We start from the raw sequence: 17,949 nt of genomic DNA, 5'->3' as shown, positions 1-17,949 counted from the left end.
CACAAACTCGAATCAGGAGAAACTCAACTCTCTACTAGCATTCTGTATAATTTTTATCTTCAAAAAAACTGAGCAGACATATATTATTCTTTTAAGTAGTTAAAAACGCAATCAAACCAACGATAGCCCAAATATAGCACCGTGGATGTTAAACAGCACATATTTGCCAATAGAACCCCTGTCCCAGAGAGACATCAGTCTTCTCTCACAAGAGTCAGTCTTCTCTTGCATCAGTCTCTTGTAATAATCTGGGGAAAATTCAAACAAGATAAGCGGCCTTTAGCAAAACTCTTGTAAGATAGCCGTCTCATGAATACGACGGTCTTGAAGAAGCTTGAAGAAATTTTCAAGAGTATTACAAAATAACCAACGTTTTCTGGAAAACAGATAACAGCACGGCTATACTGTGCTTTCATTGAAATCATTTATCAAGAGTCTCGAAGAAACTTTTTGAGTAGCTTGCTTGACATCATTACAAAAAAATAAAAATATCAAAAGGATGAGCTGATTTGATTAGAATCAATTTGAGTTAAGTCAGTTTAGTAGGATTAGAAAAGGTTTTAACAACTTTTGTCTTTCAAATTACTTGCACGCCCTTTGCTATGACGGTAAAAACGCTTCAAACAAACATCCTGAACTGACTAGAAGATCTAAAAATCTTCGACTAGAAGATTTGTAGCAGACTTATTCAAGTCAGTTACATTACAATACAAAAACAATTTTTTCGATAATTCGTTTTACTTTCACACGTTTTTCGGTTCCTACATATATAGATTCAGTCATCTAGAAAGAAAGAATAAATTTCTCCAAATATTAGACAGCAAATTAAATATATTTAATCATATAACATAACAACAAAACGTATCTCGGAGAGGACAGTTAGACGGGGTTACTAAACCCACCTAGTATCTGCCCTGGCTAAAGTTAAATAATTACAGTTAAATATTTAACATTCCATGACCAGGTCACCGGTGCCAACACCTAGGCAAACAAACCTCAGAACGCTGTCGTAGAGACTTGAACAAGGAACAATGCTTAATCGGAATAACGACTAACACTGTGTCTTTGCTAACAAGAAAGCCGTTAATTCCTAGCTACTATGTATTAATTTAAATTTTTTTTTGCAGTTCGATTTTCTTCGTCGATTTTCTATGTGTAGACCTCGTTATTTTGCAAAAATAATACCATTTTTGAAACCTCGGCACTTACGAAGTAAGTGCCGGAACAATTTTTGACTGGAGTTCATGGAAACGAAAAGAGAAAAAAAAATATTAAAAAATATAGGATACTAGCTCTTCATTATTCAGCAAGTAACTTTCTTTGAACTTATGATAAAGTTGCGATATTTTTTGCCAATTTTCGTCTTCAATATTTTGTGCTAGAACTTCATTCTTTCTCAGTATGTTAAATAACCTTGCACAACGATATGAAATAGAGGAGCGCTCAAACTGCTTTTTAAAGGAGGGAATTTTTAGGTAATTTTTGGTAGACCTTCTACTGTTTCTGGTACCATGCTCATATTCAAAGAGTTCATTTAGATAAGTTTCGCAATGCATCTTTTTCAATGATTTCAGGACAAATTTCAGCAGCTCATATAAATGAAACTCGAATACTGTTAGCAATTTATTAGAAATAAAAATGTCCCTGGAACTACCTGACAGTTTCCTGAAATAAATGAATTTCAAAAATTTTTTCTGCAGATTGTAGATAGGTAAAAGCGACGAATAACTGCAACAGCCATATACCAAAATACCGTATTGAATTATTGGGTTATCACTGTTTCGGTAGTAATCAATTAACTGTTTTCGGGGTACATAGTGACGCAGCTTACATATAATACCACACTGTTTTGAGAGTCTTTTCTTAATATATTCTATAAGTGATTGAAAACTTAACTTACTATCTACATAGATTCTGAGATACTTACAAAGATTTGCAACTTCAATAAAAACATCATCAAACTTAAACACTGATTTGGAAGCACTATTTTTGTTCCCTATATTCATTTGTACGGTTTTTAGTATTAACTTATTAGTAATCAACCAATTATTGATCTTCTGCAGATCTTCTTGCACTGAATTATTGTCTTTATTGATTGCGGTCAGATTTGTATCATCCGCAAATAAAATAACATCAAGAGATTTGCAAACTGTAGGCAGATCATTGATATAAATGAGGAACAATAACGGACCCTAAATTGAGCCTTGTGGAACCACAAAAACTAAGGAATTCCACGATGAACAGGCCCTATTAACAATAACCCGCTGCTGTCTCCCATTTAAGTATGATGTTATCCAAGTTGAAGCTGGGCCCCTTATACCAGTGTTTTCGATCTTTTTTAATAAGATATCGTGCTCAATGGTATCAAAAGCTGTTTTAAGATCAAGAAGGAAACTGATAGCTTTTACATTTTGGCAATTCAATCTTATTTTTTCAACTAATTCAACAAGAGCGTCAATTGTACTGTGTTTGGCACGAAACCCAAATTGCCTATTGAAAAGCAAATTATGATATTCCATGTAGGCATATATTCGAATGAACAAAGCACGTTCTATAATTTTAATCCAAACAATTAGAAGAGAAATTGGTCTGTAGTTATTTTCATCTAGTTTTGATCCATCCTTGTGAAGGGTAATTACTTTAGCCTTTTTCAGATCATCGGGAAACATTCCTTCTTCAAAAGATTTATTGATTACCTGAGTTAGGTATGGAATCGTGATATTTGATGATAACTTTACTATGACATTAGAGATATCATCATCACCAGATGAGAATTTATTGTCTAGATTTTCAATGATTTCTCTTACCTCGTCAATGGTTATTGGTTTTAGATACATGGAGTGGTTAACTTCGTTCATCTCAGGTAAAGGAACATGTTTAATTTTTTCTTTCAACTTCGGACCAACATTGGTGAAGAATGTGTTAAACTGCTCAGCAATGTCAGCGCTGCTGGAATCAGCGCAACGTTCACTACATGAGTTTAGCGCCGGTACTTGCGAACTTTTGCGATTAGTTCTTTTTATATCATTGATTAATTTATATGTTTGCCTTGAGTCTCCCATACATGATTCAAATTTTTGTCTATAAAAATCTTTTTTAGCTTTTTTGACACATGTTTCAAACTTGTTGCGTAATAAACTGAATTTTGTCGCTGCCTCATTATTTTGCGCATTTTGTTTCATGCTTCAATGTGCTTTATTTTTTTGAAGCGCAAGTTTTTAAGTGGGTTGGTAAACCACTTCGGTACCTTAGACTTTTTATCGGTCAAGCATTTCAGAGGAGCATACTTGTTAGTGGTTTCCAGGAAAACTTTGCTGAATTTAGTAAATAACTCATTGGTACTATCAGAATCTTAAAAGTGACATCGATTCCTTAGGCTCCAGTCTAAGTCAATTAAGTAGTTCGACAGTTGCTCTTGATTTTTTATAAAGCTTATGTCTCTAAACGGCGGACAGTTTTGTTCAGTATCAACATTAATTGGCCACTTCATTAGGATAGGATAATGATCTGAGAAGTTTTCTTGAGTTAGTGCACAAAAATCAGGGCTGGCAAAATTTTGATATATAAAGTGGTCTAGACAAGTTGCGGAGTTAGAAGTTTCCCTGGTAGTTTCAAGATTGGTAAGCTCAAAATCATTAGAAGATATCGTACATAAATAATTAGATTGTAATTGGTTCTTTACATGAATGTCAATGTTAAAATCACCAGTTATAACGGTAGGGCAATTTAAGGACGTTAACTCATTCAAAAAATTATCAAATTTTTCGACGAATTTTAGTTTATTTGTTCTTGGTAGATTGTAGACAGTAGCCAGTTTAAAGCTGTACTTTTTATACTCTAATGAGACAAGAAGGGTCTCTTCCATATCTGTTGAGTATGTTTCTAACAAGGACATGGAATCCTGAATTTGTATCATCACACCTCCGCCATGTGTGTTTTTCTTAATTGCATAATTCTTATAGCCTGGAACCAATGAGGAATCGATGTCATAGTTATCAGTTAACCAAGTTTCATTGAGACATATTACATTTGGTGGAGACTCAAGACTATGAACAAGTGCTTCCAAATCATTAAGATGTTTTTTAAACGACCGAACATTCACAGTTAATATAGACATAGTAGTTGGTATAATAGCACTAGGAGAAAGAAACAGATTAGGATCCAGATTCTTGACTTTTTCTGATAAAAACTCGAGTATCTTTAAAGCAGCTCTGTACAGTATAAAAGTCGTATCCCAACGCTTGACCACCATCATATAGGGAAATGATTTTATACACTCTATTGTCACCTCCAGCTTGACGTAGTGTAATGTTCCTTCTCTTGACCAAACTTTCCCGATGTTGTTGTCACTCTTCATTAAATTAAAAAAACTTCAGTCTAGGCGCAGTCATGTCTTCAAAAATTCGAACGTTCTTCAGTTTGTCAAAATTTTCCAGATTTTTCTTGTTTCTTAATAAATTTACTTTCGCAATTCTCCGGGAGAAACGAACAATCAGAGGACGTGGACCTGGCTTCTTAGTCGGCACTGGATGAGCAATAGAAATATCGTTTGCACTAACCTCAGCATCAAGTAAACTAGCGTGATACTACTGAGAATAGACCATTGGAGAAGATATAAAAACAAGGCTATCCGAAAGCTGATTTGTGAAAGAAAGATTTGCAAATTTCACAAAATCTCAATTAATTATTTGCATTTGCGGCTCTTCACAGTAGAATACAACTCTCCTAAATGTCACCAAAATCATCTATCAAGCTTAATTATTTCGCTTTTTTTGAAAAAAATGTCATCTTGATACTCTGATATGATTACGTAAACACTTGAAAGATAACCGTCGGTTTTCATCAACTTTACATTGGGATTTCTGGTAATGGAACGTTGTGTATTATCTGAATTTCATAGCTAGGCGAGAGGACTAGTGTAGCAGATCAATGGTGTATTTTTTTTTCAAAATGTGATTTTAAATTGGTGTTATTTTGCCTCAAAAAATGAATTTGTACTTCGTGAAAACAGAGGGTGCTAACTTACGTTTGCCTTTCAGTATAACAAGGAAAAATTTGAATAGAGCAAAAATGTGACTTATACACATTTCAGCAATCTCTAGCCTCGCCGCAAGTACTTTGCATGCAACAATTGTAAATGGCAATCACTACCATTAAACGACACTATTAATATGCCCGGCGAAACAAGTGAAAAATTAAAATTTTTTCTTTGCGGGGAAAAACAAGTACTTCCCTGTTGCATTAACTGAGATCAAAGCTGGACTAGAACAAAGGTTTACCTGTCAGGGCGGGTCCGAGTGATGTCGATTGGCTGTACTTCAACCACAGCTTTTTCAAAGAGAGAGAACCCTCTGTATCTCCAGCCAAAATGGCGAGTGCATCTGAAAAAGGTAAGAGGGCAAATGCGTGATACTGGAACTTTCGTCTAAGAAACTTTGGAGGCATGATTTTCACCGTAATAACTATTATTTTGTTCATATATTCATTCTATAAATCAGAATGAGTGCCTAAGCCATTTGTAGGAAAACTTTGTCAGGTTACTGCATTCACTGTAAAGCGAACTCACTCGCAATAAAACATTCTATCAGGTAGCACTTGGACTGTGCGACACTTTTCGTCCATGATAGATTCTCTTCTCTCTGATCCGACACAACCCACTCCAACAAAGCCAATTCTCAGGCTGATCAAATCCTCCACAGTCGAAGGTGAAATGTGACCATCTTGATGTACTGGAATTTCGCCGTGACTTACTTTGCCGAGGTTGGGTATGATTACAGTTTCACACGTCCAAGATTCTAATCAAGTGAACAAGTTAATTTTAGAAGCTATTCAATGGTCACATACCGACTGTACACTCCATCTATTGCACTTAACGCATTAAGAACGGTTGCCCGCGCAATGAGCAAGTTACTAAATGGTAGATACTTTTTGGTCTTAAACGTTTTGACTACAAGAGGGATCAAATAAAAAAAAGCAAATCTAAGACATAGGCTGAATATTCTATTTTGCTATTTCTATAGTTAACATCTGCTTCCGATTGAACCAGATTAAATTTTTTCAAGGAGCTAAAAAGAATAATAGAGCAGTAATTTTTCATACTACATCACTAACACAATTTAATTAGGTTAAATTGCCCTGTATCTATCTTGCTTAAGTATTTAAATATTTAGGTATATAAATAAATAATTGTTTATCAAGCAATCTGATAACACTTCTTTCATAAAATCAATCATATTATTATGTTTCTAAGGCATCGGTGGATGAAAATTACGTTTCTAGATACATCTACTCTAAAATTGAGGAATCCTAAACCATTGAAAAAATTCAATTAGTTCACGATTTCAAATTTACCACTTGAATTGAGCAGCGCACTCGTCTGATAGACAAAAGAGTAAGCTTCGAATTCCTTAGCATCACTGACCACATATTCAGAGAGTACTTGTCCATCATAAAAACTGGAACACGCAAATTGGACAGTCAGTGGCCACAGTAGAGCTGACACATACTCTACTCTTAAGGACATCCCTACTCCTCCAACTTGACTGATGTTGGCCCTGTAAGGCAAATTAACTGATTTTCAAAGTTTTGATTAATTAAAAGAGCTAATCATTTTCGAAAACTTGCACATAATCCTTTACATAATAAACAAGCCAATTTCAATTATTTCTTCAAAAAAATCTATCTTTGCTTATTAGAAGCTATATGTTAGATCAATCATTTTGACGTATTCTAAGCAAGATAAATTTCTCTAAACAGATAAAACGATAAATCAGGAGTAAGTGATTTGAACACTAAACAAAATCAAATCAAGAAGTCTAAGAACGCTAATAGTATATATTGGCAACCAAAAAACAAATGGCTGTGAATGTGTGTAAGTAATTCAGTTGATCGACATGCTCCACGAGGTAACAGCGCCAGTAGACTGAAAAATGGCATCCTAAAAAATATCGAAAAACTTGTGCGAGCAATGAGTTTGGTCAGTTGAACATTTAGTTAGACGTTATAACTCTTTAGAGAAGAAATCGTTTCTCTAAAAAATAAAAATGATTAGAATGACAAACAAACCATTTAATATAAAAAAATCAGAAAAAATACACTGACAAGCCAATATAAATTTTCGCAAATTTTCTCGTTAGAAAATCTTCATAACTTGCAGAATGCCAGAAAATAGCTGTGATAACTTTGCAGACCGGTATTCTCAATTACCAATGGACAAATAAGACAGCAAGAAAATAAGAATTAGCCGGGAGAACTCGGGAAATGACTCAAAGCCGTTTTCGCCGAAAAAAAAAACAAGCCCTTAAAATTGCTAGCATCTCCTGTCAGAACACCTCAGGTCAGAGAAAAAATAACCTTAATTCAGATGATAAAAGAAAAATTTGCCATAGGTAAATTGACCCAAAAACTAGGAAACTTCAATGAAGTACAACTACACATACAAAAACAAAACGTTGCTTCACGCAAGCGTAGCAAATACTCTGTCCAAAAAAACAGGCAAGAAGTAATACACTCAGAAGCATCTCTATTTGTGAAAAGAAAATCAAAAAACCTAAGACAGTGCAGAAATTGATTCAATTTTCTAAAATTCTGCCAAAATTTTCTTGGAAGGGGTGGCTTTCTACCAAAGAAAACTTAATTTAATTTGAAGTAGACAGTGTCCAACATCATTACGCTGCAATTTAGTAAACGATAAATTCAATAAAACAATACAAAGGGCCAAAAATCGCAATAATTTCTAAAACAGCGAAATAGTTCAAATACTTCAATTTAGCGCTATATAGCATTTATTTATTGCAATAAAACCAACCTGAATATTATTAATAATAGCAAAAGTAGCAAAAGATTTTTGACAAATACCCTTTTCACTCTGTTTAAAAAGAAGGCATGAACAAAACAACTTTTTCAAACTTAATTCACAATCCGAATTTCCAGTTTTTTCACTCGCTCACTTATCAAAAAATTCATAGCAGGAAGAATTTAGGAAACGTTTCGAAGAGTTGTCTCATTGAAACTATTCAAGAAATTTAAAAAAACTATTTTCATTAATTGACTATAAATAGTTAAAAAAAACTATTTATAGTCAATTAATGAACTATTTGGTCCAAGAGACCAGCCTAACTACAAAAAACAAGAAAATTCAATAATATCCTTGAAGAATAGAAGTGCACATCGGAAAGAAAACCTTTCGTTAAAAAATTTACCACCACTGAATTAATCAAGCAACGCTAAAAAAGCCACAATGGGCCTACAAACCTGTCTTGAAGAAAAATTGAAGATCCGCGAGAAATTAACAAAAAATAGTTACAACTTTCCTGTTTTTTGTCAAAATTCGCAGCGAACTTACTGTTTTACGACGGATAAGTTAAATCAATTGGAAACTCTGAGCAATAGGCCTTTTTTCATTTCTCTATGAATTCAATAAAACAAAGCAAAGGTCAAAAAGTCGCGAAAAAGACCAAAAAAGAAGCAAAATAGCTGAAAAAACTTAAAATTAGATTGAAAATATACATTACGTAAAAACTTTCAAAAACCTATCAAAGCAATCTTAAAACCAATAACATAAAGCATTCATCTCTATTAACGAAAAAAAGTTTAAGCCAAACAAATATATGAAAATGGCGCACATGAACAAAAAAATGGCTCGCTTAGATAAATTTTTTTATACCATAATTTCTCGCAGCAGTTTGAAAATAGCAGTTTAAACAAAAAACCACTGCCTTTTCTTCTCATACTCTAAAATTGTTCATGTCTCAAACCACTACAATTTAAACCCTCCTCATTTCCTGCTTCAACATTCACTCCATTAAAAATGATTAAAAAGACTTCTCCAAAACTCCTCTAGGAGTCTTTAAAGCGAAACGATGATATATACTTAAGTCTTCTTTTCAAAACCTGCCCTCCAATAGCCTTCAATTATATTGATTAATCTCGATTTTTTCCTAAAATGCTCAAATTAAAGTAGTTGGGGAGACACGTGTGACTAAAGTTTTCTCACTCGCATAAAAAATTCGCTCCAATAGGGGTGATAATTGACTTCGAACACGCTACAAACTCATAAAAAGAAATGACTGATTGAACACGAGCTGATTTGAAGTGAGCGTGACTGACGTCATATGGTCGTAACAAAAATTTTGATGACGAAATAAAAAAAACATAGAAGCACAAGTCTTGAAATTCAATTAAAAGAACTTCCAGTGACCAAATGAAACTTATACCCAGGAAAGAGTAGTAACTAATCAAGAAAAAAAAACGACAGAGCTCGAAAAAACAGTCAAAGTCAAATTGCTGCAAGCGATCAAAACAATCATTAGCGCGAAACAGAATTTTTGTTCAAACCCAGCTTTCTCAATCTACGTTAACGTTGTTACGCCGCAAAACCACTTGCTTTTTCATTCCATTTCTTGATTTTGCGTGACTAAAAATGTAACTTCAATTTGACTTCAAAAACATGAAAATGTTTGAACGCATCTGACAAAAAGACAGCGCCCCAATTACAATTCAAATTCTTTGAATTGTAAGAAAACCAAGAGCACCGCAACATAGCTCCGCTCAGCTTACAGCTTCGCAGCTATAAAAAATGACATTGGAAACCTAAAAGTAGAACCTTTTCTAAACATAACCAGCAGACAAAGAAGGACAAGTCCTGGTCTTAACAATTTAAAAAAACATTGACTGAGCAAACAACAAAACCTAGAAATGAGTAGGAAACTATTCGCAAATACTTTTAGCAATAAATTATTTTTTTAAGAAATGAAAAGTAAGAATAGAACTCAAATAGCCGCCAACAATAAATGCCGTGAACATAAATTCATAGTAGAAAAAAAATTGCTCAAATTCAAAATATATAAAAAGAATTAAGCCACAGGGCCAATAGCTGTTTCGCTCCACTTCATGTTTGACGTGACCAAAATTTCTACTCAAATTTGACTTCAAAAATCATGGTGTGATCCGATTGTCGAGAAAAAAGACAGCGCGCCAACACAATTCAAACTCTTTGACACGTAAGGAAGATAATAGAACAAGTCCTGAAACACGACGTCAATAATTGGAACAAATAAATGCTCGCAACCAACCTCACTGGAAAAAAGTCTTTGATATTTAACGAATACACAAATATTAACACACAAAAACAATTTCGAAGTTTTCATGTTCTTTTGGAGAAACACAGTGATGCCTGAGTCATATATCCGAAAATGTTGCACTAAAGTGTGTAGTACCATCTCGTGCGTATTAGACAACATGGCAAAGGTGAAATATTTTACATTTCTTTTAAAAATAAATGGCGTTTAAGTCGCTAAAAACTATTCATATAAATTAAAATCGTTAAACAGCAATTTTGGCTAACTAAAGAGCCTATGAGACCTGTCATTAACAGGAAAAAGTGACAGGACAACAAAAACAACTATAATAAGGGGCAAAAAACTTCAAAAACAGGCAATGTCAAAATAGTTGAAACCATTAGATATGATACAAAACCATCAAAAATTTCTATTAAGCCTCATTAAGCAGCCAATGGAACCTAACATTGATGAGATGAGGGAATGTGACAACACGTAGAACAACAAGTACGTGCTGAACTAAAAAAAAAGAAAATTTTAGAAGAAAATAAAGTGAAAGGCAAAACAACCAAAAGATACCAATTGGACGAAACCATAATTTCAGGAAAGATAGCAACAATAACAAAATAGGTTCACTTACATCTCATTAAAAAATCAATGAGGCCTCTCAATCTTGAAACTATGCGATAAGACAAAATAAACAGCAACAACCTAAAAAAATCAATAACATTATTTGAGAAAATATAGTGACAAAGTTATGTATATACATATGTTACGCAATAATCTTTAGAATTGTGAATGGTTAATATTGGGAGCAACTAGAATTATCGCCATTTTACAAGAACCTATTATGGTTGTTTCATAGTGCGAGTTTAGCAGATACAATTTCAGTACAATTAGCTAGTAATAGCTTTTTTATGAGCGGTTAAAATGCGTGATATATCCACTGGTTGCCTTCTCTTTTAATAGCTTTTCACTGCTATAGATAAGTTCTGTCAGTGTTTATTAAAACTTTGGGTATTTAATAAAGATTTTCAATTCAATCTTAAATTATTATATCCAGAACTATAAAGCATAATTCAAGAAACAATAAAAAGTTTTGTGAGTTTTATCGATATTTCAAGACTAAGTTATCAACTGATCGTCAGGCTGGTTCTCCGTGTTCTGGTGATAGTCGATGTACCTCGAACTGTATTGGTCCTTTGCAAATATTTTCGGATCTTCAAGTTCGGCAATTCCCGCTCTTGTAAGTATCTTTGATGTTAATAGAGTACATATACATTTTCCAGATTAGCACCTACTTTATCAGCATAATGACTTCACCAACTACATAACTTCTCTTAACTTTATTTGCCAATTATACAAATTCATCTTTACCGAACTTAACAGATAAAAATTGAGGCCTTTCGGTACGTAATATGTTTATCAATAATCTATTAATCTATGGTTGTTTTTAATGAATATAAACAAATTAGAGGTTGCAGTCATTCTTAGATGGAAATACGGACTAAATATGTCCTTGAGAACTACCTGAATATGAATTATTTTACAGCAATTTATATGAAAAATCAATGAAAAACATTACGTAACTGTGAGGCAAGAAATAGGGGCGTGACATTATAGAAACGAAAAGTAGAAATTAAAAACTGTAAACAATCAATGTATTGGGGGGGGGCTGATTTTTCACACACTATTTAACTTTTTGATGCCAATGAGTTATCAACCTTGGGCACATGTTTTAGTCATATTATAATACAAAAAGGAGCGATAAATCAGTAGTTTAAAGGGAAATTTTTTAAGCGAACTTTAAAAGTAAATAGGGCTGCTAATGGTTTTCGGCGTTGTGAAATTTATAGTGAATTAATTAACTTAGTAAATAAGCGAGCGTTTTAGTTTTGCTCATATTTTCAGTTTGGGTTATGCTCTTTTTGCGTTTTAGTTTTGCTCGTCTTATCGCTTAGTATTGATGATGAAAAGTCCCCTGGCTTTGGATTTCTTGTCTTTTTTTGCTTAATATTAGTAATGAAAGGTCCCCTGGCTTTGGCTTTTTTGTCTTTTTTTTGGTAATGAAAGGTCCCCTGGCTTTGGCTTTCTTGTAGCCAAGAATCCTTTCTCTCATCAGAAAGGTAGCCAAGAAAGCCAAAGCCAGGGGACCTGTCATTACCAAAAAAAGACAAGAAAGCCAAAGCCAGGGGACTTTTCATTATCAATACTAAGCGATGAGACGAGCAAAACTAAAACGCAAAACGAGCATAACCAAAACTGAAAATATGAGCAAAACTAAAACGCTCGCTTATTTACTAAGTTAATTAATTCACTATAAATTTCACAACGCCGAAAACCATTAGCAGCCCTATTTACTTTTGAAGTTCGCTTAAAAAATTTCCCTTTAAACTACTGATTTATCGCTCATTTTTGTATTATAATATGACTAAAACATGTGCCCAAGGTTGATAACTTATTGGCATCAAAAAGTTAAATAGTGTGTGAAAAATCAGCCCCCCCAATACAATCCAAATCCTTTGGATTGAAAAAAAAACAAGGGAAGGTCAATAACAGCTCCACTCCGCAAACGCAGCTGTTGGAAACAGTTGCAGCCAGAGTAAAAACAACAAGACTGCCACCATCAATTCTCTAAAAAGGTCAAAGACATTTGAGGTCAAAGACTGATCACTGTGGTTTTTAAGTTTAGAACACAGGTGAGGCGACAAAATTTAAAAATCGAATCTCAAAAAAGCTGTACACATTTCATCAAAATTTTTGTTTCGAGACAACTGAATAGAAAATTAGAGAGTTTGTCAGCTTTGCAAATTTGCTGAGCCGCTATCTTTGCTTATAGGCAAAATGTCACAAAATGACCCTGTAGAAATTTCAAATTTATTATATTGGCAAGACCTCAAGCAGAAAAAATGGAAAATAAACAATATCTTCTACTGAACTTTAACAAAAAGATCAAAGTAAGAGCAAAACTGTCTGTGTAAGCTGTCTGTGTGAGATGAGCTCTTACTTAACCATAGCTTCAGGTTGACCATAGCCTGACCAATGTTGGCTGCAATAATGTTACCACGTGAAAGTCTCAAACGCAAAAAAAGTGGCCATAGTCACCAAAAAAAGAGCATTCATGCTCACCAAATGAACAGTCTGAGATGTGGGGAATAATTGAAAAGGACAGCTGAGAACAGGCTACTGTTAATACACTGCAGACTGAAAGCCTAATGCTGCTCCGCTGCGATTACGCAGAAACACATTTATTTATTTATAAGTATCAAAAAAAGACAATATCAAGGAAAAATTTTCAAAAACGAAAGAATGTCGAAAGGAGACCATTCTTTTTCATTTCTTTCTGAGCAGGAAAAAAAATCACTGGTATCAATACTACAACCGACGAAGAAAAGCTAAATTATTCATTATCAGTTTGGTTGCAGCCACAAAAAGTCATACCATAACAATAAATTTTCACAAAGAAATGTGTAAATCGCAGACAAAAAGTCAAATACAGTCAACAAGAAGTTCAGCCCTAAATAGCAAAAGTGAATTTTTTCCAACAACCTATCATTTGTTAAAATTTCAAATATTTAGTTGCTAACGTTGGTCCGAGGAAAAACTAACGTTGCGGAAATCACTCTCAATTGACTGGTGTTGCATGACTTTATTTGCAGCTTGCTTAGGCTGAGAAAGGTTATCGGCACTGGGTTCGAGGAGGCAAAAAGCCTATCAGAATAGCATTCAAAATATGAATTTCTGCTTTCTAAACAGTTTCGATAAATGCAAGCCAAAAACGCAAAACAGAAAAAGGATCAAAATAAGTGAACCTTATTGGCGCTTGGGATCTGCTGAGGAATGCAGTTTTGTTATTTAATCTAGTTGGCTCTAATTGCAGATTCACGTACCTGAATACAAGCTTAGAGAAAGCCTCTTTCGAAGAAAAGTTGAGGTAGTGGGATGCAGGCACGTCCCATGAGTCCTTCAGCTTAATTGAGAGGAACGGCATCAACTCCTTGGAACACTCAGCAGCCCAAAGAATGACAGGGGAGTTGAACACAACCTACGAGAGAAAAGAAGAGACAATATTTCAAATAGCACTAGACGAATTAGCTGTCATGGTTTCGCTGTCTCTCAAACACTTAAATTGTAGACTGCCTAAAGTTATAAATCAAAGTCATAGACTCATAAAAAAATTTCCGATTTTTCACAATCATGACAAGCACGCGAAGTGGGAGTTAAGTTCGGCGTGGTTAAATTCGCTGCCGCAACCAAGAAACCAAAGGAAGCTCGTGTCGTGATTTTCCCAGGAAAATTCGTATAGAAGAGATAGAACAATCTATCAATTATCCGCACCATCTGCCACGAAGTCCTTAACTCCAGCGATGAACTGATAAACTTTGAAAAAAAAAATAAACACCAAAACACAATAGACCGTTGCAGAACACTTTATTGACATAGTGTGCTGCAGTTGTACAGGAAAATTTTAGTGAATTTGTAGAAACGAAAATAACTTAGATATTGAATTCAGAGCGAGTACGGTTATCTTGCAAGCATCTTGCCATGAAAAAAGCTACAGACGACTAAATTTATTCGAAGGTGCGTTAAATTGTTAAATTTCTAAGAATAAACAACACGTCAACAGGACAGATCGTCCAAAAAAATTCTGACAATAAAAATACTAAATTAGCGCATCCGTCCGAAGCAAATAAGTGTTTCTCAAATATCAAACTTTCTATCTCTTAGAAAGAGAACAAATGTGCTCTTGCAGTGAACAAGGTAAGCTCAATGGGGAGAAAATTGTCGGGACCAGATAATAAGGGCTATACTTTGAGCATTGTTATCTAATTGAGGCCATACGACAGATTGCATCTAGTGCGCTACATCTGCTAAAAGCAGACAAGTAAGTTATTTTCAGCTTCAAGCTGTTCGATTTTTCTCGTGGTCGAAATTCTCGTATACATCGCACCTGTCGCACGTCACAATAAGAGCAATAAACTATGATTTCAGCGCACGCGACCCAGTTGCCAAACCAAAACAGGGCTGCATTCTGTTCTGACTTATGTCAAGCAAATATGCCAGATAAAAGGCAACGCCGGCTCAGTCTCCGAGACTTCGCTTTTCTGGCGTTCCACTATTTTTCAAAGTATTTTAAATGCATGACCACGAAATTTTATAGTAATGGGAATAAACGGACGGTATTTAAAAAAAACAGCTATGACAACTCTCTTCCTTCTTTCGCATAACTTCTATCTTTTATAAGGTGCTATGCCTGCAATTTTTTTGGCTAAATTTTTTGTTGCTAAACTATTAGAAGAGTGAATAATCGGAGCATTTATCATTCTAATAAAAGCTTTTCAATGTGATTTTTCTAAGTGCTAATATGTGCGCGCGAACAGTAAAAAGATTCTGTTTTCTACACAAAGATTTTTTGATAAAGTTTTACAAAACAACTGAACTGCAGCGGGCAGGATTAAAATAGTAAATATCACTTATCAGAGGCATTTTGTAAATGATTTTACAAGAGATTTTTTAACCAATCAAGTCTTAGGCTTTATCGTCATCTTTGTCATAGCCGCTTTAAAAGTAGCTGCATCCCATCCACTAGTTTTCTATCAATCATTTCAAGCTGTCAATTATAAAATGCAGCTCTGACTGGGGAAATCGGGCAACAGTTGAACAAGTTTACAAAACAGACGTTGCGAAAACAGAATGTCCCTTTCTGCAGTCCTGGGCAACAATGATTGGAAAAAATTTTGTATACTGATAAATAGTCAGGCTTCATCATAAAAAAATATTATATCTGACTTCCAAAAAGAATTGAAAGAAAGCAGAACACTTGATCACTTCCCAAAAATGCCAAGGAAAGTTTCCATCTGAATCAAAAAATTTTATTTAGTAAAGAGAGCAATTTTTCTCTTGACTAACAACACTTTTTAAATTAAAATTCCCCAATTTCTGCTAACCTTCAAAAACAGTTTTTTTAAACCTAGTTGTTGTGATAAACTTATTAAATAGAAATATGTGATAAGTTTATCACTTGTGAATTTCAGAGATGAGCAAACGAGGCATGTAACTTTCGTAGATGGTACTGACCATAGGGGCAATTTGTGTTCATAAAACTATTTGGCAGACGCCTCACAAATTGAGGAGAGAGTGCAACATCCTGTGACAAACATACGCATGCAGTGGCGTAAGTTTCAACCCGAACTGTAAGAAAGCAAGCCAAAACTTGCAAACATTTTTTGAAAGGCCTCCGCTGAAGAACAAAGAGATTATTATAAGGCACGATATTCTGAGTATTAGTATCACTCCACGTTCCAGCAATAATAACACTCCCTTGACAACTGATCAGTTACTGGATATCTTGCGGAAATACAAAGGCCAAATTAAAGCAATTGTATACAATCGTCGTTTTGGTAGCCCTGATTTGTTTCAAACCTTACTAAATGCTCAAATTGCCTTAGTCATTAGTGTAAAGCGCCATCTGATTTCGAAACGGAAAAAAACGATCCAATTATTATCACCAAGAACTTTCAAAAGTCCACCCCGAAGTGTCAAAATAAATTAATCTGCTGTACTGCATGAAAACTGTACTGCATTAGCAGAATCGATTTGACAAATTAGTTCTCAAGTATCGCTCAAAATACAGAAAAAGGAAAAGCAAGAAGAGTAAGAAAAGTAACAAATAGGATTCTTCATAAATCTGTTTGCTTAATCAAAATTTTGTGCTTTTCAGGATTATTGTTTATATTGTACTTATACTACTTAATCATTAAGTTTCTGTCGTGTAGTCTTTGCTTCGGTGGCCTTGCGGGCAGTTCTTGAGGGTTCCCTGCTTTGGAAGTGCCCTCGAAGTCATTGAGATAAAAATTTATAAGTTTTTTTGCGAATGAGGTTCTATGTGTGCTTATTTGTAATTTATCTGCTTGTCATTAGTTATGAAATTTTCCTTTTAAACAAAATTATACATTTGCTTCTTTGTTTGCCTGGAGTGCAGTTTTTGAGGGTTACTTGCCTTGGAATTGCCAAAAAGGACATAGAAGATCAGTTCGACCTGGTTTTACTCTTTGTTTTTTCTCTCTTTTATTGCTCTGTATTCCAGTTATCACAAGCAAAATTGTGTTCTCACCAATAGCCTCAAAATTTATCAAACAGTTAGCAAAACAGAACAAGTGACCAGTGATTTTACTAAACTTTCAAACTAAAAATTTAATCTCTTTGGTGCTCGCGGAATAATTTCTAAGAAATACTTATAGAAGATGAGCGTAAATGAGAAGATCAAAGAAAATGATAGATTTGAAGTAGAACAGTTATTTGCTTCAACAGAGGACAAGAGTCAATCGGAAGATGGTGACAATGATACCCAGGCTCAAAATGCGGACGTTCCACTTCTGAAATACAAAGGTCAGACGCCAATCATTGCAGACTGAAAAATACCCGCCTCAAAGAAGATAAAAAGAGGAAGTACGGTCCTGAGTCCATTGACTGAAATCAGTGGAGAATCGGAATTGCATATAACTATCGAAGATAGCATTGAAAAGTCGATGAAAAACGTCATTCCATCAATACTAGACACACTGAGAAAAGAGCTGAGATCAACCATCAACGAAATTGTTGACAATAAAATTAAGAATCTGGAAATTAAATCGAATCGAAAGTTACTCTTTGAATCAGAAAAGGCTGATTTGAAAACTCTTTCTGAAACAGAACTTCTCGAGTCCTACATGAGACGAGAAAACGTGAAAATTCCATGACTGAAAACTAACAACTTGAGGGAGTCATAAGAGGAAAGATGGTCACTAGCAATAAACCTTGCACAGGCTGTAAGAGTTCAAATTGATGAAACAGATATCTCGATAGCTCATAGAATACCCTCAAGCAATTTAAACAAACCGATCATTGCGGG

The 17,949-nt window shown here is 34.5% G+C and overlaps 1 protein-coding gene across 1 annotated transcript in view; it reads right to left on the bottom strand.

Moving 5' to 3' along the window:
- The window catches only part of LOC142339341 (uncharacterized), a 131,200-nt gene that overhangs the window by 71,196 nt on the left and 42,055 nt on the right, over positions 1 to 17,949 (bottom strand). Inside the window, exons 14-17 of the mRNA XM_075389322.1 lie at positions 13,949 to 14,103; positions 6,352 to 6,554; positions 5,567 to 5,795; positions 5,280 to 5,381 (exon numbers count right to left, since the gene is read on the bottom strand). Coding sequence (XP_075245437.1) covers positions 5,280 to 5,381; positions 5,567 to 5,795; positions 6,352 to 6,554; positions 13,949 to 14,103 — 689 coding nt within the window. The remainder of the gene's footprint in view (positions 1 to 5,279; positions 5,382 to 5,566; positions 5,796 to 6,351; positions 6,555 to 13,948; positions 14,104 to 17,949) is intronic.

This window comes from Convolutriloba macropyga, chromosome 5 (genome assembly GCF_964194025.1).
Source record: "Convolutriloba macropyga chromosome 5, txConMacr16.3, whole genome shotgun sequence".
Taxonomy (NCBI): Eukaryota; Metazoa; Xenacoelomorpha; order Acoela; family Convolutidae; genus Convolutriloba; species Convolutriloba macropyga.
The sequence above is the reverse complement of the archived record's forward strand: the minus strand, read 5'-3'. Positions and strand labels throughout refer to the sequence as shown.